General features: G+C 39.7%; 1 protein-coding gene and 1 long non-coding RNA gene across 9 annotated transcripts in view; one reads left to right on the top strand and one right to left on the bottom strand.

Moving 5' to 3' along the window:
• ACSBG2 (acyl-CoA synthetase bubblegum family member 2) overlaps positions 1 to 25,466 on the bottom strand; it is an 86,308-nt gene that overhangs the window by 45,518 nt on the left and 15,324 nt on the right. For 3 of the 8 annotated variants that reach the window (XM_056822542.1, XM_056822545.1, XM_056822543.1), the window contains 4 exons: positions 7,299 to 7,346; positions 6,553 to 6,602; positions 4,865 to 5,094; positions 939 to 1,027 (listed from right to left, as the gene is read on the bottom strand). In XM_056822542.1, coding sequence (XP_056678520.1) covers positions 939 to 1,027; positions 4,865 to 5,094; positions 6,553 to 6,602; positions 7,299 to 7,346 — 417 coding nt within the window. Of the gene's footprint in view, positions 1 to 938; positions 1,028 to 4,553; positions 4,718 to 4,864; positions 5,095 to 6,552; positions 6,603 to 7,298; positions 7,347 to 23,898; positions 23,971 to 24,031; positions 24,291 to 25,466 lie in introns of those variants that run through there. The other 5 variants (XM_007488990.2, XM_007488991.3, XM_016432117.2 and 2 more) reach the window with 5 other exon arrangements.
• LOC103096535 (uncharacterized) lies at positions 9,971 to 19,089 on the top strand. Its single transcript, XR_465729.2, has 2 exons — positions 9,971 to 10,411; positions 15,091 to 19,089. It is a non-coding gene; the product is annotated as an uncharacterized LOC103096535 (long non-coding RNA).

Here is a 25,466-nt window from a genome sequence, read left to right as displayed (position 1 = left end):
AAAGCACTGCCAAGCACATTTATTTAATCACTTTTTTAAGTGAACAAATTGATTAAAAAACCCCTGTAGGCTATGCTACAGCAGGACACCAGAACAGTGAACAGAACAGATCTCTCTACAGGGACAAGGAATAACAGAAGGGTGGGGAGGTAGGAATCAGAAGAGATGGGGGCTTGGATATTCTTCATCAATTCCCATCAGTCAGGATGGTTCAGAAAGACATGTTACTTAACATGACAGCAGTCCTCAAGGAAGTTTAGTCATAAACTGAGGAAAGACTAAGACATCATTTCAAAGGGAATTTCCAGGTGATCAAATGTAATCAACTTTGCTACTAGAAGCAATGAAATGATCCAGGACAACCCTGGGGGACTTATGAGAAACAATACTATCGACATCTAGAGAAATAACTGTGGGAGTAGACACACAGAAGAAAAGCATATGATTTATCATTTGTTTATATGGGGATAGGATTGGGGGTTTCGGTTTTAAAAGATTACTCTATCACAAAAATGAATATGGAAATTGGTGTTAAGTGATAACACACATATAACCCAGTTGAATTGCTTGTCAGCTCCAGGAAGGGGGAAAGAAGAGGGGAGGGAGAGAAAATGAATCATGTAACCATGGAAAAATATTTAAAATTTAAAAAAATAATTTAAAAATTAAAAACAAAAGGGGCTTCCAGGGAGTTCAGGAAGCAGAAAAGTGCAGCCCAGACAACTGAATGTAGACCACCAAATTACTCTAAAATTTGCCCTTTTTCAAATGGAGCAGTAATTAGAGCTGGGACCTCACACTTGGAAGCTGGTTTGCTGCCGTTAAGAGAAAGCAGTGAACACCAAACACCAGGACTTGCCCACAAGATCTAGCCCTCACAACTCTCTGCCAAACTAACAAGGCAAGATGATGTTCCTGAGATGCACAAGCACCCTTACCCAGCAAAAATGGCAGCAACAGCAGAAATGAGCCACTCGGCAGCATTAAATCCCAGGATCCCCACACCGTGGAAGCGCTCGAGGCCAAGCTGGAGAAACACAGACACAATGATCTTAAATCATGCGGCCCATCTACTGCAAAGGAAGGAAATATTTTCAAAAGTCAAACAAAGCAAGAGCTCTATAGATCTCTGCTTCTACTGTCTCTACCCCTCCATCCTGATCTATGGAACTTAACTAGTGATTGATTGCTCCTTTCAGGGGGCTTGTCCCATGAAATTGCCTAGTCATTCAACTATTAAGTACCTAGACAATACAAGGCCTTGAACTCTGTGCAGGGGAAACTAGATAAAGGGTATAGGCTTTGGTAAATGGTAATATGTGTGTCCCCTTCCTTTAGCATTTTCAGGTCAGAGTTCTCCGTTTGTTTTTCTTTTTTAATTATTTTGTTACATTAAAATTCCCAGATATTTCCCTCCCCTTCTTGTGCTGGAGAAGGCATCATTCAACAACAACAACAAAATATATAGGTATAAATAAAACTATGACTTGCTTATTTCTATTTATTGATTGTTCCCTGGAAAGAGACAGATACAAGTTACTCTTCAAATAACATTTCTATTGCTGTATACAATAGTCTCTTGATTCTCTTCATTTCACTCTTTATAATTTCATGTAGGTCGTTCCACATTTTGGTTTTTCTTAATTGACCTGTTCCAAGGGACTCATGATGAAAAATGCTGTCCACAACCAAAAAAGGAACTGTTGGAGACTGAATGCAGATCAAAGCATGCCGTCTTCCACTTTATTCCCTTCATGAGTTTTTTCTAGTATGTACAAGATGTGTCTTCTTTACAGCATGAGGAATATGGAAATAGGTATTGCATGACAGCAACAGTATAACCTGATTATATCAGACTATTTATCACCTTGGGGAGGGAGGGAGAGAATCGCAAAATGTCAGAAAACAATTGTTAAAATTGTTTCTATATGCAATTGAAAAAATTAAAAGGTTAAAAATTAAAATTAAGTTAAATTAAATTAATCTGCTTGTCATTTCTTATGGCACAGTAGTATTCCATCAGGATCATAATGCACAACTTGTTTAGCCATTCCTCATCCAACTGCTTTTTATTTATGATAGTAAGAAAATCCCAAGTAGCACTTCTATGATGCTTTAAGGCTTATAAACTACTTCCCAGTTCATGAAAGTTGGGTATTAATAATACAGACATAGCCACTGGCACTGCTTAAGCAGGGAATCACCAACTACAAAACCCTCTGGACCACTAAACTTTGCCATCTGTTCTGCCACTGGCCCTCCTATCAAGCCTGCCTGTGTACCCTGAGGATCCCTGAACCTTACCACTAGGCCTGCAGCAGAAGTCTTCCTACATATACCATCTCCCTTGGTTAGAACAAACAGAAAACACTTTTAGATCAGGGATTGCATCATCTTTCAAAGCCTGTACCCAGGTACTCGACGTGAGGCTTGACACATACCACATGCTGAATCAATGTTTTTTCACTCATTTGTTCAATTAGCAGGGCCTGGTCTTGTGAGTCTAAGCTCCGGTCTCTCTCCTATATATTCAGCTATTCCTTTTAAATACTTGGCACAGGACAGCTATGTGGTTCAGCAGACAGAGTGACAATCTGGAATCGGGAGGACCCGGGTTCACTTGTAGCCTCTGACACTTCCTGTATGACCAGAAGCAATTCACTTAACTCCAATTGTCTATCCCCTACATCTCTTCTACCATGGAACTGACATTTAGTATTTATTGATACTAAGACAGAAAGTAAGACATTTTTGTAAAATACTTAGCGCTTCACATATGAAAGATATTAACAAAAACAAAGATACTAGTCATCTAAATCATTGATCCTAGTTAGGAATTCCCATTGCCCCTACCCTCCATCCCAGTCCCATTGCTCTACTCACTTGACATACCAGGATCCCAGACTCCTGTATTGGGTTGGGGGCATGAAAGAGACCCTTAGAGAACTTCTCATCCAAATCCCCAACTTCTCAGATGAACCGACTAAGGATCACTGAGATTCACTAACCTTCCTTTAGCTAAACAGGTAGGATACAGAATTATCCCTTCCAAAAATGTGGCCCTAACATGAGATATAACCCTTTAGGAAGGCAAAAACTAGGGCAAAAGCCAACAAGACGTTATATTTACTAAAAAGAGTCTGACCCATTCATTTTTCAGATGAAACAACTGAGGCCCAGGAAAGAGAAGCAGCTTGCAAAAGGTCACACTGGGAATTCACAGAAGTTAGAATCAGCACCCAAGTCTTCCAACATCCACCCAGAGTACTTTCCCAATACAGTTTGGCACCTCATCCATGTGCCATCTCTAGGCAGATCCAACTTTGGGAAAGGAGGAAAGTAAAGCAGAACTTGGGCTATTTATTCTCAGCGTGGACCTTCTCCAAATAATTCCCAGGGACTCCTGCCATTCTCTTCTGTGGCTTGGAGTTTGGGGCTGGATGTAGGGTCCAAAGATAGTGAGGGACAATCAGAAGGGACTGGTTTGAATCCAAATTCTGCCAGAATAAGGACTGTCCTATCCCATGGAAGCTGGAATGAAGGAATGAGGAACACTTGGGTCTGCATCCTACCTCTGATACCAGCTCATACACATCCCATTTCACCCGAGTCTTCACTTCTTAGGCCATAAAAGGGAAGGACTAGCACCTGTGTTACCTGTTGCATTGGGTTGTGACAAGGTTCTCCTGCAATAATCTACTTAAAGTGCAAACTATAAAGCACCAGGTGAATTAAGGCCAGCTGTTGTCAGCTTGCTATCATTTCCATTTCCTGATCTGGACTGGGAAACTAAAGAAAGAAGAATGGAGGAGTCAGGAGAGATCCCAATCGGATGCCTGACTCTAATGATTACTAACTGTGAGACCCTGGACATGCCAACTGCTTAGCCACCCTGTCACAGTTATCTGCCTCAGTTGTAGAATGGAGATACCAGTGCCCATGTTGCCTCTTTCACAATCCATTTCGGCTGTTCAGTTGTTTCAGTTGCATCCCATTCTTCATGGCCCCATGTGGGTTTTCTCGGCAAAGATTCTAGAGAGGTTTGTCATTTCTTTTTCCAGTTCATTTTGCAGATGAGGAAAATAAGGCAGACAGGGTAAAGTGACTTGTCCAGGGTCACACAGCTAGTGTTTGAGGCCACATCTGAATTTGAGTCTTCTTGACTCCAGGCCTGGCACTCTATCCACTGTACCATCTAACTGTCTAATTTATATTTTTAAGATTAAAGAGTTTATAAAAGAGGAACATTTCAGATTCTTTGATTTGACTTGGGGCCTTATTTCTCATTTTATTTATTATATTTATTGAAATCATCATTCCTTTATTTTATTTCCACGGTGGAAAGCACTCTCCTGTACATCTTTGTTTTCTTTTGTTTGTTTGTTTGTTTGTTTGTTTGTTTGTTTTTTGAGGCAAACAGGGTTAAGTGATAGCCCGTAAAGCATCTGAAACCAGATCTGAACTCAAGAAGATGTCTTCCTGACTATGGTACCACCTAGCTATCCATCCTGTAACCTGTCTTTCTGAGTTTCTGGGGCTAAAAAAATCCTTACCCTGAAGCCAACATGGTGAGAAGACTCTGAACTCTTGGGAGAAACTCCTTGGAAGACAGACATGCAGCTTCTCTCTGGGCCCATACAGGGACAGTGGCAAACTGTGAAGATTTTTGTTTTGTTTTGTTTTGTTTTCAAAGATAAAGCAGGCAACATTATGGATTCTGGCAACACAGGATTTCAAAGTTAAGAGGGAAGGATCTCATCAGTCATTTAACCCGGCCTAACACAACCAACAAGTGATCTTCTTGCCCGGAGATCAGTTCTTAACTCACTTTTACCAAAATTTAAAGGAAGAAACACTGGCTTACCTTGATAAAAGATTTGGCAGCCTTCCGACATAACTCGTAATACTCTTTGTAAGTCGTCATTTGCCATTTATTATCCTTTTTTGTTCCAAGGGCCATATAGTTGCCATATTTGGAAACAGCATCCAGCATATATTTATGAATGGTCATTGGACGCTCACTCCCTGAGCCAATGTTCTCCATCCTTAGCCGGACTTCTCCATCCCGATTAACAGTCCAGAGATTAAGAGATTCTGAAAAGGTCAATCATAGGGATCCACCATGAGCCATCGCCCATGGAATCAAAGGGTAATCCAATGAGAAGGGACTCCAAAGGGCAGGTAGTGTGATTGGTACATGACGGTAGCCTAAAGAAGCCCGGGCAGCTACCAAAGGATCCATCAACCCAGGTTTTCTAAAAAGAACTTAGAGAAGTCAAAAGGAAGGAAATGATGGGCCTTCATAGGCCAAAGTCCCTTTTTCCCATATAGCCCCTCCTCCCCACCACTTCCCTGCTCTTATTGAAGCTACAAAACAAAGGCGACAGTTCCACCTGATAGAATACTATTACTTCCCATGCTTTGATCTGACAAATTCATGATGAATTGATCATCTGAAATATGCAAAGAACTATACAATCATGGGAACCAACTGCCTCCCCTCTGAAACAACCAATGAGATTAATCCCAGATTGCCTAACCCCTGCACCCCTGACTTTCCTGAACCCATAAAAACCTAAGTCTCCCCCTGCCCAAATGAGACCTTCTCTTGGCTTTGAGTATCCCCTTTTGCCTTTGCTGCACCTAATAAATTTTGCTGAATCGCCCTACCCTAGTCTCATATTGCCTCTTGTGTCAGACCCCCATCAACCAGGACTGGAAGGAAGAACACTTGGAATAGGAACAAAACAGGGACATGATCCTGGGAGAATGGGGTCAAGAGCACAAGCCCAGAATGAAAAGAGGAACGTGAAGAATGTTACAGACGTCAACAAAAGGGCTTTTTTAAAGCTCTGCTGGTCTTTTCTGCAGGTCTTTCCTGGTCCCTTCAGCTGTTAGTACCTTCCCCACTGAGATTATAGGTCCAGAATTCTATCCACTACACCACCTACCTACAGGGTTCAATTTTGGGTACTGCCCTTTTGAGAACCAGAGTGGTTGAGAGGGTTAGAGAAGGATCAGTTGGAGAAACAGGGGATAGTTAGCCCAATGAAGGAGAGAGACAGAGAGACAGAGGGAGAACAAAAATATCATGGTCATCTTCAAATATGTGAAAAGCTATCAAATGGAAAAGGGTAGTCTTATTCTGCCTGGCCTCAGAAGACAGAACTAGGAGTAATGAGGGAAAGTTGCCAAGAAGCAAATAGAGGTTCAATGTCAGGAAAAACTTAGACTAAACGACCTCAGGAAATAATGAGCTCTCCATCACTGAAGTTTTCAAGCAGAGGCTGGATACCTACAGTTTAGGGGCACTGTAGAAGGGATTCCTATATAGGTCAGGTTAGACCAGATGACCCAACTCTTTAAACTATTAAATTATTTGGCTGCTGCTAAGCATCATCTGACATCAGCTTGAAGACCTCCAGGGATGAAAAGCTTCCCACCTTCTGAGTGGTGAGCTCACTCCTGGAAATCTCCCTCAGTTCCCCAGAGTATCAAGCAAACAAAGCTAGAGCCTCAAACCCCTACTTGTTCTATCAGCACTTTACCTACCAGTCCCCGTAATACCCGGAATTTCTGTTTCGGTTACTGGAGTCCAAGTCCTGAAAGACAAAGATTGAAAATAAGGACTTTTCTAGACCTTTGTTTCTTCCCCAAAACCTCCCACAGTATTCTCCCTTCCATAGATTCTCTGAGCTGAGGAACCTCAACTGATACTTCAGCAAAGAAATAGAGGCCCCTGGATAACTGATCCATCTTCCCTCCTCCTCATCTCACAAGTCTCTTGCATTGACCATAATCTCCTACTTCTACTTGCCAAGGCCAACTTCCTCTACAGAGGAACCCAAACCCTCCCATCCTTATCCCCTCCTCCTCACTAATATTCACTCTGTAATCTTCAGTCTCTATATACTGGCTGCTTCTCCATTACCTCCAAACACATCCATATCTCCCTTATCTTTAAAAAACCTCCACATGATCCTACCACTGAGCTATTATCCTAGATCTCTCCTCCCCTTTGGAGGTAAATTTTAGGAGAAAGTCAGTAGCGGTCTCTACTTCCTCTCCTCTTCCTTTCTTCTAAAACCTCTGCCATCTGGCTTCCACCCTTACCATCCAATTGAAACTCTCTCCAAAGACCTCTTAATTGTAAACTCTAATGTGAAGAGCCTTTCTCAAACCTTATCCCTCTTGACCTCTCTGCAGCCCTGGACACTGCTGAAAAATCACCTTCTCCTCTTGGATACTCCCTTCCTTAGTTATCATGACATAGCATTCTCTCTTTTCCCTCCTCCTACCTTTCTACTGTCTTGGTTATTTTTTTCGACATCTGTGCAGTCTTGGGCCTGAAAAAGAAATTGCTCTGATTAGCTTTTAATCATTTATATACACTGTAAGTGAATCCTTTATAATAGCTTGATAAGTGGTAATTTGTAATTTATAGTAAGAGACAGTCCCAGTTATTAGCAGATTGAATAACTGTGTATGAGAGAATAACCAAGAAATAATCATAAAATGTGTTGTATTAATAATTAAAGTAAGAGTAATTCTCTGTACACTTTTGACCCTGAACTATCAAGAGTTTTATCAGAGGCATTGGGAAGCTCACCCTGTGGTTTGGTGACCATCTGGTACTCAAAAGGGGAAGTACCCACAGTGGTGCCCTTGAGATGCCCTGGCTCCAAACCTGATCATCTTAGCACTGCCTCTGCTTATACTTATGTGACCTCCAGAACTTGGGGTCTCAGACCATACTGGGGGCATCTGCAGACCTCTGACATGTGTGATTGTTTTTTCATATTCCCACAAGAAAAGTCAGACTTTGCTCAGAAGATTTGTTCCCAGACTTTTTTTCCCTACAGGCTCTCTCCTTTCATTTCTTATATTCCCTCCTCAACTCTCATCAGGGCAAGTATCTCTATGCAGCTGATTTCCAGATGTATAGCTATATTCAGTGCTCTCTCCTAAGCTCAAGGTCAGCATCACCAACTTCCTTTGAGACATTTTGACCTAGATGTATGCCCCCCTACCCGCCCAGGATCTCTAAGTCAACAAATCCAAAATAGAATTTATTCCCTCACATTCCCATATAACCCTTCCCCACCAAAGTAAAACTCTCTCCTCTGCCAAGCTTCCCTCCTACTGTCAGGGGCACAATCTATCATCTTTCTAAACTCACAATTCTGATGTCATCCTCAGTTCTTCACTCTCAATGATATCAGCTGCCAAGTCTTGTCCTCTCTGTTCATTAACACCTCTCTTATCAGACTCCTTAGCTTTGCTCACACAGCAGTAACTACCCCAATTTTGGCACTACTTGCCTTCATCCTTAACTACTGCAAGAGGATCCTAACTTCCCTGCCTCGAGTCTCTTCTACACATCTGATTTTCCTAAAGGATGAATCTGACTATGTCATCCCACTATTCAAACTTCAGTGAATCTCCTTTTACCTCTGAGATCAGATATAAACTCCTTTTTGGTCCCTCTTCACCTTTCTAGTCTTCTTACACTTTGCTCCCATCTCTGCATTCTGTGCTAGATTGGTGGCTACAACAGTATCCAGTTATACTGGTCTACCAATCATGATACTTCATCTCCTACCTCTATGTCTTTGCATTCCCCAGCTCATCCCCCCTTGCCTGGAATACCCTCCCTTCTCACCTCTGCCTCACTGTTTCCTTGGCTTCCTTTAAGAGTCAGCTCATGCCATCATGCAAGAGACCTTTCCCAGTCCTCTCAGTTGCTGGAGCTTTTCCCTCTAATATTTCCTTCCACTGACTCTATATTTTACATATACCTATTTATTTACATGTAACTATGAGTTCCTTGAGGGCAAAGCCTATTTTTAGTATTTCTACATATACACAGCCTGGCCCATAGAGGGTGTTTAAAGAAATGCTTGCTAATTGGGACACTAATGCATTGTTAGTGGAGTTGGAAATTGATCCAACCATTCTGAAGGGGAATTTGGAACGATACCCAGAGGGCTATAAAACTGTGCAAACCCTTTGATCCTTTAATACCACTACTAGGTCTGATGCCAAAGAGATAAAATAAAGTGGGGGTGGGGGGGAGACCTACTTATACAAAAATATTTATAGCAGCTCTTTCTTATAGTGGCAAAAGGATTAGGAACTGAGAGGATGTCCCTTAATTGGGGAATGGGCTGATCAAATTGTGGTTATTTGCTGGTGATGAAATATTATTGTGCTTTAAGAAACAATGAGCAGAATGATTTCAGAAAAAATCTGGAAAGGTCTATGTAGACTGATACAGAGCAAAATAAGTAAAATGGGGAGAATATTGTACACAGTAACACCAATATTGTATGATGATCAACTGTGAAAGACTTAGTAATTCTCAGCAATACGATCCAGGAACAATTCCAAGGGACCTATTACAAAGAATACTCTCCACCTCCAGAGAAAGAATTGTTAAGATCAGAATGCAGACCAAAGCATACTTTTCTTCACATTCATTTGTTTATCGTTTTATTTTAAGGTTTTGGTTTTATATGATTATTTTCTTATAACAATGACCAATATGGAAGTATGTTTTACATGATAATACATGTATCACCCAGATCAAATTACTTACCATCTCTGGCGGGAGAGAGGAAGGAGGGAGGGAAGGAGACAATTTGGATCTTATTGTAGCATACCAGGCATGTTAGCATCTTGGAAGTAGGATTGATGTGTTGATATTGTGTCTTATGTATTCATTTACCAGACTCATGGTCAGGTCACTTATTAATCATTGGATAATGAGTCTGTAGTCCAAAGGGCAAGAGAATTCCTGAGTGGAGCATTTCCAGCCTCAGGGTCCTTACTTAGGACTTGTCAGACCACATTCCTTTCCAAGGCACATGTTGGATTAATCTCCTCCTCTTTGATTTCATGATTGTCAATTCAACCAATGTTAAAACCTATGCCATGTCACATATTCACGAATTACCTCCCTCCCACTCCACATTCCTAAAATCTCCAATAAAAGTTGGGGAACATGTGCAAGCCTCCCTCTTGCCTCTTGCCTCTTGCCTTTCTTGATCTTCAGATTGTGCTGGATCTTCCTGTCGCTCTAGCTTCTATTGCTCCCCACTTGTTTTCTTGTTTCTCATGCTTCTCATTAATCCTGTGGCACCCTTGCTCATGGGAAGTATTACGGAGCTCGCTGCACCCCACGTGTTTTAACTTGTCATCTCTGAGTCTTTATTCCTGTGTTTCTCCCTATATCACTATTATCTAATCATCCATTTTCCTCCAGCCTCCATTCTCCTCAGGTCACCACCAACGAGTAATTTGTGTAGTAACTGAAGGTGGTTCCTATATTTGATGCCCAATATCGCCTGAGGAGATGGTGTTAGGGTTCAAGATTGAAGACGGATCAGCAGACCTGGACTTGGCCAGTCTGGTAAGCTTTTCCATTCAATAATTGGATTAAATCCATCTTCTCATACCTGTTAAATCTCTATTCAGAAGCCAGGATTTAAGATTTCAGAGACTAAGCTCAGAGCATTGATTAAGATTATCTTGAAATCTTATCCTGATTTTCCATAAAAAGGGGTAGTTGATATACAAGAATGGGATCAAATAGGTCCAGTTGCTGGTCCACTAATCTCTAAAACTAGCAATTAAGATCTCAGAAGTTTAGCTCCAGGCATTACTTAAAGTTATCTTGTAAAGTCCTAACTTTCAAGAAAAAGGAGTATTTACTAAACAATGGCAATTAAAAGGCAAGCTATGAGTATTAAAAAAAGAGAGAGAGAGAGCAAAAGCATGGTAATTACAGAGAATATTACCAGCAATTGGGAGCACATGGAATCTAGTCAGAATACTTCACTAAATGTGGAGAGTTGAGCTGTTTCTCAGTTTCCACCCCCACCTTTCACTAACTCTACTAACAATTTACTTATCACTATTCCTCTTTCAATTTTTATGGCTTTATCTGACTCTATCTATTCATTCCCTACACTCTTCTTACTTGTGGTTGCTGCCGAAGCTGGAAAGTAAGTCTTATCTTTACCTCCCTTCCCCCCAATCCTCCTCAATTTCAACCTCTACCTCCAGGAAAACCTAATGCAATATTACAATCATTTTAACTCTAGAGAAGAAAGCAGGTAAAACAGTTCCTCCAACAGAAATTAGAGAGAAGGGGGTAGCTGGGTAGCTCAGTGGATGGAGGGCCAGGCCTAGAGACAGGAGGTCCTAGGTTCAAATCTGGCCTCAGACACTTCCCAGCTGTGTGACCCTGGGCAAATCACTTGACCCCCATTGCCTAGCCCTTACCACTCTTCTGCCTTGGAGCCAATACACAGTATTGACTCCAAGATAGAAGGTAAGGTTTAAAAAAAAAAAGAAATTAGAGATAATTCTGAAAGTGGAGAAGTAAATTTAGTACAGCCTAATGATGTTGCATTCCTGACTCCTAAAGAGATCAAAAGCAGAGTAATTCAGTATGATAATGAAGCTCCCTTCACCAAGGAGCTGCTGGATAAGATAAGCCAGCAATCTCTAAGGCCAGATCATTGGTATCAATTGAATCTAAGCTTATTGCGGAAGATTTCTTAACTTGAAAACTGTTATTTCAAAAGTTATGCAAGGAACAAACTGGAAAAAATAAAGAAATCCATATGCCCATTCCCTATGAGGAATTAACTGGCACAGGTAAATTTTGAAGTCTTAGTGGTAGTCTCTCGGTGACCGAGAATGACTATTGTCTTTGTGCATTTTCATCTACGGTGTATCCTCATGTGGCTTTGAAGTCCAAAGGCTGAGGCACAGAGTTTGTGGCACATGGGGCATGGGACTCCAGTTGTTACAGGAGGTGCGGTTGTGGCCTGGTGTCGGCGTTCACGCGCAGCGGCAAGACGTCGAGGTTGCTCATCTTCAAAGGTGGTGGCGGCATAGTGAATGTGGGTTCGCCAGCTGCTCCTGTCAGAGGCAGCGAGTTCTAGTTGCTTTGGTGTCATGCCAGCCCACTTCAAGTTTGACTTTAGCTGATCCTTGAATCTTTTCCTTGGTTGGCCTTGTTTCCTGAGTCCAGCTGACAGTTCACCGTAGAATACCTGTCTTGGTATTCGCTGTGGGTCCATGCGGATGACGTGTCCAGACCATCGTAGCTCGGTTTTGAGGACCAGGACTTCGATGCTGGTGGAGTTGGCTCTGTCGAGGACTTCCTGGTTGGTGATTCGGTCCTGCCATCGGATCCTCATGATTGATCGGAGGGAGCGTTGGTGGAATTGCTCCAGCTGTTTCATGTGCTTCCGGTACAGTGTCCATGTTTCACAACCGTACAGAAGCGAGCTGAGGACCACTGCATTATACACTTTGACCACTGCGTTATACACTTTGAGCTTTGTCGCAGTGCTTACACCTCTGTGTTGGAGGACTTTGAAGCGCAGCCGCCCAAGTGCCTGGCTGGCATTTTGGATCCTGGTATTAATCTCATGGTCTAGGGACCCATCGTTGGCAATGGTGCTGCCCAGGTACTTGAAAGTGTTGACGTTAGAAAGCTGCATGCCATTGATTGTAATGCATGGCTGGTTATTTGGCCTCCCTGGTGCAGGTTGGAACGGCACCTCTGTTTTGCTGAGGCTGATAGTCAGGCCAAACAGTTTTGTTGCTGTAGAGAACCTGTCCACAATGGTTTGGAGATGATTTTCTTGGTGGGCCATGAGAGCACAGTCATCTGCGAAGAGAGCTTCCAGGATGAGTCTCTCTGTTGTCTTTGTTTTTGCAGTCAGGCAGCAAAGGTCGAATAGTGAGCCATCCAGTCCGTATTTGATGTAGACGCCCAGGTCTAGATCCATCACAGCATTTCGTAATACTTGGGTGAAAAATAGGTTTAATAGTACCGGAGCAAGGACACAGCCTTGTTTCATGCCATTGGAGATGTTGAAGTGGTCGGAAGTCTCTCCACCAGATAGGACTTCCCCTGTCATGTCGACATGAAAGAGCTGCATGTTTGACAGATTTTGCTGGGCAACTGAGCTTGCTGAGGATCACCCACAATGTGTCCCTGTTCACTGTGTCAAACGCCTTTGTCAGGTCTATGAAGACAATGTAGAGACTCAGGTTCTGCTCAAGGCATTTTTCCTGCATTTGCCTCACTGTGAAGACCATATTGATGGTGCTGCGATCTGGTGGGAAGCCACATTGTGATTCAGGCAGGTTCTGCTCTGAATAGGTAATTGTTATACTCAGAACAAACCTTTAATCACATTGGGCTAGCTGCTAAATGCTAAAGAGTTCTTTGAGGAGACAATTCCTCACAAAAGGGCTATAAGAACATGCCGAGACAAAACTTTAGCCCTCAAGAATCCAATGGCAGCTCAGTTTAAAAAGGAGAACACGTGTATTTGCCTAGAAAACAGGCAGAAATTTTGCTCTCAAGCAGATAGCCAGAGCAACAGGCTTTTCTCTATCAGCAAAGCTCAACACAATTTTAGCATATCAAGTATACACCTGATTTTTTTTTAAACAGATCTTTGCTCCTATGAAGTAAAATTTAAAATCAAATAGATCAAATTTATATTGGACATGGCAAATTACAAAGAAATATTTGATTATATTTCTTTATAGGGAAAGTAAAAAAAAAATTCTGATATTCTAAATATACCACAGTCTCTTTGGACAAGAGATATTTTATCTGTAATGGATTTTAGTCTAAATTTTAGCATAACTTTAGGTTAAGCACCTCAATGCAAATAGAATTTTTAAGACTTTTACTTAGATATGAAGATACATTGGCTGCTCCAGCCATGTGACTTGCTTCTAAACCTATTTGGATCTTAAAAAGAAGATTACTCCAGCAGATTGATAAATTAATCCTGCCACGTGGATGGCATAACAACTTCACCTTAGGTTAAAAGTTTTTATCACAAGTACTGGAATTAGTCAACAGAAAAGTTAATACTCAGTACAGCTGTTTAAATAAAAAGCCTAAATTGGTCAATGCTTTGCAGAAATTTCAAATATATCCAAATTTTTAATATATAGGGACAATTGTTTTCTAACAGGACATTAGGTCACCAAGAATAGAAATAAGTAGACATGGTTTAAAAAAGCTGAATGATTTTCAGAAACTTTATATGAGGCATAGTACCAAAATCTTTTAAGTTATGAATTTATATATGATTGTTTAAAAATAATAGCATCATTGCACCTTGTTGATAATGCTGTGAATACTTTCACTGCATCTAATCAGGAAAAAGCAGAAGCGCTATATCATACAGTCATGTAATGTTGATGCATGCACAGTATAGTTTTTTGCAGAAAGCAGAGTTGACTGCAGTTAGACGTGTGCTTATGATCATAGCACAGACTTGTAATATCATATGTGATTCATTGTATGTTGTTTTATGGTTATTGGTTCAAAGGGTGAATATTAAACATCAATGAATACTATCTTGCAAAGTTGGAGTGAAAATTTTATAACACACATTTACTCTGACATGAACCTCCCTTGACTTATATATGAGAGAATTTCTAAAGTAAATGGACTAGCAGCCACTGCTTTTCAGCAAGCAGGTAATTTGCACTCACTACTATATCAATATTCTATACAAACAAGCGAAATTACTTGGCAGTGAAAATTTTGTGGACTATATAATGTCACTCCTTCACGTCAAAGAGGTAACTGCAGAATTTTAAGAACTGCACAATTTTGGCAAAGGGTTGCTTTACAATATGCTCCTGTTGTAAAAATTGAAAAATAATATGTGATTAGAGATAATTACTTTCATGATGGATGAGCTAAAGCTCAAAATGAAGAAGTATGCAGTGTTATTGCACATCTTTTAAATAAGCTTGCACATTTGGCCATTGAAAAACAGTTTAAAAAAAAAGAAAAATTGGAATAACAGTGCTTCTACCAGCAATAGATGGGCTAAGTTGGATAAATCATGGAACATATCTCATAAGACTGATACTCTAGAAAATTCTTAAAAACAAGCAATTGGAGTAAGGGCTCAAAGAAATTTAAAAGCCCAAATTCAAAAACAAAAAGGATATATTTTCAGTCACTTTCTAACTGAATAAGACCCAATAAGTCTTTCATTTGGGGTCAAGATTTTGCTTCTATTTTCACAGATATCAGATGTCCATGGAAGAAAACCAAAGTCATCCAGCATTTCCAAAGAAGGTCAGCCCAGAGAGAGGAATAAGCAGAGATGCCTGTAGAGCACCAACCACAGCACTACACAGAGGCCAGACACCAGAAAAAATAGCAGATTTGTTTAAAATGAACAAACAAGGCAAAACCACTGACTTAGGGACAGGTCTAATGCACTATCCACACAAATGAATTTTTTCTGAAAGGCAGTTTACCTACAGAAGAATATCATTAATTTGCTTACAGATATTCAATTCTAAAAATATATGGGTAGTTATTGTAGGATCAATGCTTATCATGTACCTGAATATTTCAAATGGTATTTCTACAATATGTAACTTGCAATTATTTTATTGGAATTGTTCCATGTTCCCCAAATTTGATCAAATAACATAATGGTACAATTGGAAATGTTATAACAGTACATTGGCTACTGTTCAATTGCAGCAGAAATTGTTTACATTATCCAAAATGTATGTATGATAATTGTCTTAAATGGTTCATTTTATATTTGCAAAAAAAGGATGTCTTTATTAGAATCAGACTTATTTAAAAACCAATTTAGCTGGAAATTGCATTTAAGCTTTTAAATTAAAAAAGAGATGTAATGGTACTCCCAACCATCAATCACTTCTCCATCCCAGAAGGGCTATAGGCTACTCCTATGCAATAACATTTTGAATGTAATGATAAAGATTACACTGTATAGTAGCCCTGGATTTTGTTGAATATTACGAATATAAAGACTGTAGGGGACCCAACAGGATGATAACATTGGGTCGAGGGTTTGCTTATATTTCTACAGAGAGTGGAAACATCTGGTCACCCACAGAGCACATCATGCCACGTGACACAGGACCACCAGGAAGAGAAGCAGAGAGACAATATAGATAACATCGATCACCAGCAGACCAGATGCACTCAGGACACACCTGACAAGATGCTCACTGGTGACTACACATATGTCAAAGACTGACATTATACTTCTCTTAATTATGTTCACCATCATTACCCTGATGGACACTTGTCATACTGACATCTATTGGTCTATTATACCTAAACCCCAATATTAAGAATGTTAACTTGTATGGACAAGCCCCAACTTGTGTATGTCAATGATACTAAATGGCTACCATACCCAATTTTAGCCAAATACATTACCATGGAATCCGAAGGGGCAAGCTACAATTGTTCGGTCTCTGCTGTACACCCTTAATTTTGTATGTCTACGCTATGTACTGACAAAAGGAATTTATTTTGTATACATTGTAAAATTCAAACTTGTATTGCAAAAAATGCTACTGATAACAATTATACAGGCATTGGTATGACTCTCAGAGGAACAAGGGCTAGAATTTATCAACCACAACATAGACCTAGTAGCCCTGACAACAAAAAATTGTGTTATAGACACTGCACAGGGATTTATAATGTCCTGGTCAAACTCCTAGAAAGGATGAGATGTCAGGTAATAAACTGCCACCTGCATCTATGTATAGATTCTATTCATGACAATACCTATATAGCTATAATGTACCAACCCCCATTGGTGAGGTTACATGTGAATCTTATGGACATGGGCATCTACTCCAACTGAACATTTTATTCACAAACCATTTATGATCATTACTCCTGAAACCCCCATCTGTTGGGTGATATCTTTGTGGGAACTCTTTCGTGCTCTCTCCCACCGGCCCCAGAGGTCAGGAAAGCCACTGGATTTGGGATCTATCAGCTTCCCCTTCTGATACTGGAAGACGTGCTGGTGTGTGGGAAGTCTCGCCTCAGTGTTAAACTGAGTGCTCTTGATCGGGCAACCTCTGTGGATGCACAGTTGTTGACCCTTCGATGTGGAATTGGCCATTCCACATCTACATGGGAGAGAGACAAAGCATACTCTGAGATTCCCCTTTGGGGTGTATACTTAAAAATTGGAAAAAATGGCACTAATAAGCTTGAAGAAAAAGCATATCGGATATTATACATTTACAACAAGAATTTAATAAGTTAAACCTAATTGTATAGGAGCAAGAAGCTATAGAAATTGCTTCTAAATGAAAAGAAACTTAAGCTTCTATTAACCCAAAAAATGGTTTGGCAGAATTAATTTTACAAACTTTGGCAATGTCATATTCTTGGTTGTTATATTGATTAGTTTATTTATACAGAAGAAGAGGTTTAAATTTGGCTTATATCAGATATATGCAGCCAGAAGTTGCAATATCACTTCATTCTCATCATTTTTGTATCAGAATGTAATGTTTATGGGAATATTGGTACTTTTAAAAATTTGCATTAATTGTTGTATTAATGTTTTTGTAAATCTTTTCATGATGAAAAATTTTGTACAATTACAATGTGAATCTTGGTCAACTTAAATTAGGGAAATAGAAATCATTTTTGAATGGAAATTCTTGTATTACACATTGGCTTAACTAATACAATGCCACATGAAATGTGAGCTGTGAATTTAAAATTTTATATTAATTTTATTTTTATTTCCCCCTGATTATTTTTTAGATTATTTTTCCCATATATTATCTTTTTTAAGGACTAGAAGTACATTGAAAGTAGTATTAATACTCTGATTCTGAACTATGAATTAACTATAAATCTGACCCTTTATTTTTATAAATACCCAAAAGCTTGAAAGTAGGAATGTGACAGAATGTGTTAAACTTCATGGGACTATTCTGAGTTATTGTGTCTGATTGCATAAGAAGGGATTATGATGGATACCTTATACTTTGCCAGAAAGTCTAAGCCATAGACAGATGTGTATTCCATTTGAGATGGATGTATATTGGTTGCTAAGGTTGGAGGTAAAAGGATGCGGTGTTTTGACACCATCAAACACAGGGCGACCTGGTACCAAAGTTCCTACCAAATAGCTATGTGGCAGGCATCTTGGCTTCTATATCACAAAAATTATGCATGATCAGGGCTAGGGAAACAAAAGACTTCCATCTCATCTTGAGATATAGTCCTTTTCATTAATTTTAAAGGTCTGGCAACTTCTTATAGTCCTGGATTTACATGGGTAAGATGGCATATTAATACACATGTCCTATGGACTGTGAAACTGATATCACATTAATTCAGGATCACTAGAGAGTTAAGATCATTCTATTATTATTTTTGACTATTATTGGTCTTTCATAAACTTTTTTACCTTTGATTTTGCAGTTGATATAAAATTCATTTTTTTCTTCTCATTTTTACAGGATGATTAGTAAGTTAAGATCATTTTTGTTTTCATTATTGGTCTTATATAATTTTTAAATCTAATTTTTCTATTTGATTTGAAATTCATTTTTATTTGTTATTTTTGCTATGTTCATTACTATTTTTATTTTTTTATTTAGTTTATAATGTTTTTATTTTTTACATTATACACTCTTGTTTTAAATTTTAAACAAAAAGGGAGATATGTAGCATACCAGGCATGTTAGCATCTTGGAAGTAGGATTGATGTATTGATATTGTATCTTATGTATTCATTTACCAAACTCATGGTCAGGTCACTTATTAATCATTGGATAGATAAGTCTGCAGTCCAAAGGGCAAGAGAATTCCTGAGTGGAGCATTTCCGGCCACAGGGTCCTAACTTAAGACTTGTCAGACCATATTCCTTTCCAAGGCACATGTTGGATTAATCTCCTCCTCTTTGATTTCATGATTGTCAATTCAACCAATGCTAAAACCTATGCCATGTCACGTATTCACTAATTACCTCCCTCCCACTCCACATTCCTAAAATCTCCAATAAAAGTTGGGGAACATGTGTGAGCCTCCCTCTTGCCTCTTGCCTCTTGCCTCTTGCCTTTCTTGATCTTCAAACTGTTCTGGATCTTCCTGTCGCTCTAGCTTCTATTGCTCCCCACTTGTTTTCTTGTTTCTCATGCTTCTCATTAATCCTGTGGCACCCTTGCCCATGGGAAGTATTACGGAGCTCGCTGCACCCCACGTGTTTTAACTTGTCATCTCTGAGTTTTTATTCCTGTGTTTCTCCCTATATCACTATTATCTAATCATCCATTTTCCTCCAGCCTCCATTCTCCTTCTCAGGTCACCACCCACGAGTAATCTGTGTAGGAACTGAAGGTGGTTCCTATACTTATAATTTCAGAAAAACATAAGTTGAAATTTATTATTACATGTAATTAGAAAAATAAAATATCTTTGAATAATTTTTAAAAAAGCAAAAGCAAAAAATGCTTTCTTTTTGGCCAATTAAGGTACAGTCCAAAGGTTCCTGCTGTGGTCCTCTACCAGTTTCCCCATCTCCTGGCATCTCCTATTCCCTTCCAGGGAAAACAGTTAGGTCAAACTTGGTGCAAGTTGAAGCCATAAACTCTTAGTATTCTAAATTCATCATAATAAGAATGCTAGCTTTGTTAGAACCGAGTTCAAATTTTACATTTGGTAGTGTGTGACCATGAACAAGTCTCTCTGATCCTTGTTTTCCTCGTCTATACAATGCAAAACATAATAAGTTAATAATTATTAATCATGTAGAAATCACAGAGGACTTGTGTTGTATGTATAGGGCAAGATGCTAAGAAACTTAGGAATTGATAAGCTGATAAAGAGGGAAGAGATCATTTGACTCCTTCATCTTAGAGACATAGTAGGAAAAAAATGGACTCAAGAATCAGTAAATATAGATTCAAGTCCCAGGTCTTCCAGGAAGTCACTGAGTGGCCATGGGTAGGTCACTTAGTCTCTTTGTGACTTAGATTCCTCATCTGTGGGAAAACAGGGACATTAACAAACTGTTGGTGAATTGGCCCAGGCACTCTGGAAAGCAAACTGGAACTACGCCTATAAAGTCACTAAATTATACATACCCTTTTGCCCAGTGATTGGCCATTTTCTGGACCTATTATGGTCCTATAGGACCATTACTGGATCTATGCCACTAAAGAGATCAAAGAAAGGCAGAAAGGACCTAAATGTATCTATTTATAGCAACTCCCTTTCTTATAGTCAAGAGGGTACCTAACAATTTCAGAATGGTTGAACAAATTATGGCATGTGAACACAGAGAACAGACAAAAGAATTGGCTTCAGGGAAACTGGGGAAGAGTTGTATATTTGAACTGATTCAGGGTGAGTGAGGCAGAACCAGGAGGACAATTTATAATAACAATGACCTTGTAAAGACAAAACTTTGAAAGACTAAGAATTCTGATGAATACAATGACTACCTACAATTCCAAAGAACAGATGTAGAAAAGGCATTCTATGAAAGCATCCTCACAGAGAGGGGATAGACTCAAGATACAAAACAAGACAATCATTTTCAAATGTAAGCAATGTGGGACTTTTTCCTTAAGTACACAAACTTTTTACAAAAGTTCGTGTCATTTCTCCCCCTCCCCTCCAAAGGGAAAGGCAGGTTGGGGAAGCAAAGAGAAGCTAGGTTGCTAAAAAGAAAAAAAATGTGACTAGCATATATTTTTGAAACTCATGGAAGAAAATCTAGAAAGAATAACAGACAAGTAGAACAGCTTTCAAAGTAACATGATATATTTGCTATATTCTTAAAAAGAAAAAGTATATAGTTTATTATTTTAAAATATTGCTATAAAAAAGTAAATGGTTTATCATGTTATATATGGTATCTAGTTATTAAAAATAACTATTATTTATATAATGCCTACTTTGTGCCAGATACTATGCTAAATAAATACTTTACAATTATTATCTCATTTGATCCTCACAACAATCCTGGGAGATAGGTACTATTATTATCCCTATGTTGCAAAAGAGTACACCAAGAAAAACAGAAGTAAAGTGACTTGCCCAGAGTGGTACAGCCAGTAAGTATCCAAGTCTAGATCTGAACCCAGGACTTCTGACTCCATACCTGGTGTTCTATCTACTAAACTCACAGAAATCAGAAAGTTCCATGTACAACCTACTCATTCTACTATACTTATATAAATAGAACGGCTCATTGTAATTAATGTTTGTTTGGTGTAGATTTTGTTTGAATTGGGGAAAAAATAAAGCATGTCAAGATTTAAAACCTACCAACCAACCAACTGGTCAGCATCAGCTCCCCCATACGCTTGCTATCACTACAATCTGGGATGTAATCCCTTCATCATCATCTCATAGAAAACCTGGCTTTTTAAAAATAGTTGTTAGCACTTTCTCCCTCTTGAAAGTTCCTTGTAGTTATTTACTTGTGTATGTAAAAGTTCTACATGAATAAGGCTTGTTTCTTTTTTGTCTTTATACCCTCAATGACTAAAATGGTGCCTGGCACACAGCAGACACATGATAAATGCTTGCTCAAATGAGATAAGGCTAAAGCTCTCCTCCACTGCCCTATCTTGGCATGGAATAACCCTATGTTCTCAAAAGCTATGCCACTAAAATGTAGCTCTGAGTTGGTTCTAACAAAATGGAAAGGGTTTGAGTGGGGAACCTGGTTATCAAGAGGGTATCATTTGAAAGCAGCTAGGTAGCTCAGTTGATTTAAAGACCAGAAGTCCTTGGGTTCAAATCTGACCTCAGATATTTCCCAGCTATGCAATCCTGCAAGTCAGTTAATCCCGCATTGCCTAGCCCTTTCTGATCTACCTTGGAACTAATACACAGTATTGATTCTAAGACAGAAAATAAGAGTTAAAAAAGAGTATATCTGTTTTTTAAGAATCAGTCTAACAAAGGATAAGCAAAAGGTTGGGCTTGACCCCAAGGGATGGGTAATCAACCCATCAGAGAGCAGGAAAATGGATGGAATTCCTTCCTCTTCTGCCATAGCCAATGGTGGCTTTACATAATTACAATGCCATCTCTTAACATTGTTAACTCCATGTGAATTGATCCAACCATTCTGGAAGGAAATTCGAAATTATGTCCAAAGGGAGCTAAAAGCCTGTCTGCCCTTTGATCCAGCCAGAGCATTAGTGGGTTCATACCCCAAAAGATCATAGGGAAAAAGACTTGTACCAAAATATTTGTGGTGGCAAAAAATTGGAAAATGAGGGGATGCCCTTCAATTGGGAAATAGCTGGACAAATTGTGGTATCTGTAGGTGATGGAATGCTATTGTGCTCAAAGGAATAATAAACTAGAGGAATTCCATGTGAACTGGAATGACCTCCAGGAATTGATGCAGAGTGAGAGGAGCAGAACCAGGAGAACATTGTACACAGAGACTGATATGCTGTGGTACAATCAAACGTAATGGACTTCTCTACTAGCATCAATGCAATGATCCAGGACAATTCTGAGGGACTTATGAGAAAGATGCTATCCACATCCAGAGGAAGAACTGTGGGAGTAGAAACACAGAAGAAAAACAACTGCTTGATCACATGGGTTGATGGGGAATTGACTGGGGATATAGACTCTAAACAATCACCCTAGTGTAAACATCAATAATATGGAAATAGATCTTGATCAGTGACACACGGAAAACCCAGTGGAGTTGCTCATTGGCTATGGGAAGAGGTGGGGGAGGGGAGGGAAAGAACATGATTCATGTAACCATGGAAAAATATTCTAAATTAATTAATTAAATAAAATTTTTAAAAAAACACATTGTTAACTCCATTCCATCATCTCCCACAGCTGGCCTTCAATGGTTCTGGCCAACTCTGGTTCAAAAGTAGTCAATGAATTAATGCCATTTCTCTTTACCCTTTTCTATACTTAAAAAAAAATCCTTTCTAAAAACATATGATTGATCACATGGTTCAAGGGGGTGTATGATTGGGGATTTTTACTTTAAATGATCACTCTGTTGCAAATATTAATAAAATGGAAATAGGTCTTGATCAATGATATAAGTAAAACCCAGTGGAAATGCTCGTCAGCTCAGGAAGGAGAAGAGAAGAGTGGAGGGAAAGAATATGAATCAAGTGACTGTGGAAAAATATTCTTAATTAATTAAAATAAAATCTAAAAGAACCCTTCCCTTATGTCTTAGTATCAATTCTGTGACAAAAGAATGTCAAGAGCTATGCAATCGGGGTTAAGTGACTTGCCCAGGGTCATATAGCTAGGAAATGTCTCAGGCCAGATTTGAAACCAGGACCTCCAGATTCCAGGCCTAGTGCACCATGCTGCCTAGCTGCCCCCTTCACTACCCTTTTTATTTGTTGATGGGAAACTGGGAGAAACACAGAATAAACAAATATGAACAAGCTGCAATTAGATTCTCTTCCCCCCAAACTAACCCCTCTTCCAAATTTCCATGTTTCTATCATTACCATCATCCTGCAGTTGGGAAGATTTGAGTTCAAGTCTAGCCTCAGACACTTCCTAACTGTGTGACCCTGGACAAGTATTTTCACCTCTGTTTACCTCAGTTTCCTCGAATGTAAAATAGAAACAATAACTTCCCAGGACTGTTGTGAGGTATTTGTAAAGCACTTAGCACAGTGCTTAACATATAGAAAATGTCAATGAAATGCTTACTCCCTTACTCTTTTCCCCTAAATTAGGATTACTTATTATAAAGCCCAACACATCAGTAGTGTGGAAGGAAGATTTTAAGACTTCCAGAAAGTTCCTCCTATTCCCCAGGTATCAGTTTCTTCCCCTGCACAAAGAGACGGCAGACAGAAATAATTTTTCCAGATCTGAACGCTCCCACAATCCTACGTGGAGGAGGAACCATGGGTATGAGAAGCCCTCAAGGGAGCAGGAGCAGCCATGGGGCACTTTGCAAAGGAACCAGGGTTTGGGGTCCAAGGACCTGAGTTTGAAATTTGGCAGTGCTAAATGTTAAGTGCCTGTGTAACCTTGAGAAAAATGACTTCACCTCTCCAGGCTTTCATTTCCTCTTCAGTAAAAGGGCCAGAGGACTGGATGATCTCTAAAGTCCCTTCCAGCTTTAAACCTAAAGGCAACTCCTAGCATCTCCCTCTCCTTCCTGGGCTCAGTACTCTTGGTACCTGTTACTCCCTGGGACATGCTGCTGGCTCCATCATTGGCCTTATAAGGGGCTGGGCAGCTGAAACCCCCAGTTTCTCCATATGTCCCTCCCGTCTACTAACTTTGCTTAGTAGACAATCATGGGATGTTAGGGGGGCTGGTGCCTCCTCCCTTTCTGGCTCTGGTCACTGATGGCCGACAGATGGCATGCTGGTGGTGGTAGGCAGGCTGATGTTGGTAGGCAGGCTGGTGGCTTCCCTGATCTTCAAAGAGAACTTTCTAGACACTTTGTGACATCACTGTGACATCTCACTAACCCTCCCCCACCTCAGAGTGGGCTCCCATCTAGCCCAGATAGTGAAGGCTTGCCCAAGATCAGCTTCTGGATGCCTCTTTCTAGACACTAGACCACCCCCAACCCCCCAAGGTCTTTAATGAGAAGGTCCTTGGCTGCTTTCTAAAATTATTGAACCCTACTGAAAAGCCATGTGGCTGAGTAGGAAAAAGATAGGGCAGCTAAGCAGAGATAAGAGCATTGAGTCTGGAATCCAGAAAACTGAATTCAAATCCAGCCTCAGACCCTTACTAGCTGGGTGACCCTGGACAAGTCATTTAATCTCTTTTTACTCCAACTTCCTCAACTATAAAATGGGAGTAAAAACAGCACCTGCCTCTCAGGGGTATTGTAAAAAGCAAATAAGAAGATATTTGTAAAACTCCTTGGCACATAGTGGGCATTGTATAAATATTATAAAAAATATGTATAAATTGTATAAATATGTATCCCCATCTTTTCCCCTCCATCAGTTATAATCAGAAGATCCAGGGTTTGTGTCCCAGTTCACACACTTATTTAATCAGTGACCACAGTCAAGTCAACTTAGCCTTAGTTTCCCCATCAAATGAGACATTCAGGGCAGGTCAGTGGCTCATTGGATAGAAAGCCAGACCTGGAGATGGGAGATCTTGGGTTCAAATTTGGTCTCAGATACTTCCAAGCTGTGTGACCCTGGGCAAGTCACTTAATCCCAAATGATTAACCCTTATTACTGTTCAGCCTTGGAACCAATACTTAGTATTGATTGGAATGCAGAAAGTAAGGTTTTGTTTTTTTTTAAAGAGGACACTGCTCCAGATACCACCTCCCTTCATAGGGTAGTTCTGAGAAAAGAATGTGATCTCCCCATTTCAGAGATGTGGGCATGATGGTGTAAAAGTGGACACTTTCTACCTTTGAACTACATTCCCCAGAATTCCTTTTGTATTTCCCATAATTCCTCTCCTCACTCCACCATATTGTGGGGTCACATTTTGTATATAGTTGGCTGAAATTCTGCCCACTTTCTCTTCTCTTACAACCATGGCTTGAATAAGCTCCCTTTTTATTCTATCCTTTTTAAATTTTAATTATGATTAATAAATCTTATAAATATAATACTTGGAGTACTATATATT

This window comes from Monodelphis domestica, chromosome 3 (genome assembly GCF_027887165.1).
Source record: "Monodelphis domestica isolate mMonDom1 chromosome 3, mMonDom1.pri, whole genome shotgun sequence".
NCBI classification, from domain to species: domain Eukaryota; kingdom Metazoa; phylum Chordata; class Mammalia; order Didelphimorphia; family Didelphidae; genus Monodelphis; species Monodelphis domestica.
Note: the sequence above shows the minus strand (reverse complement) of the source record. Positions and strands in the feature narration are given on the sequence as shown.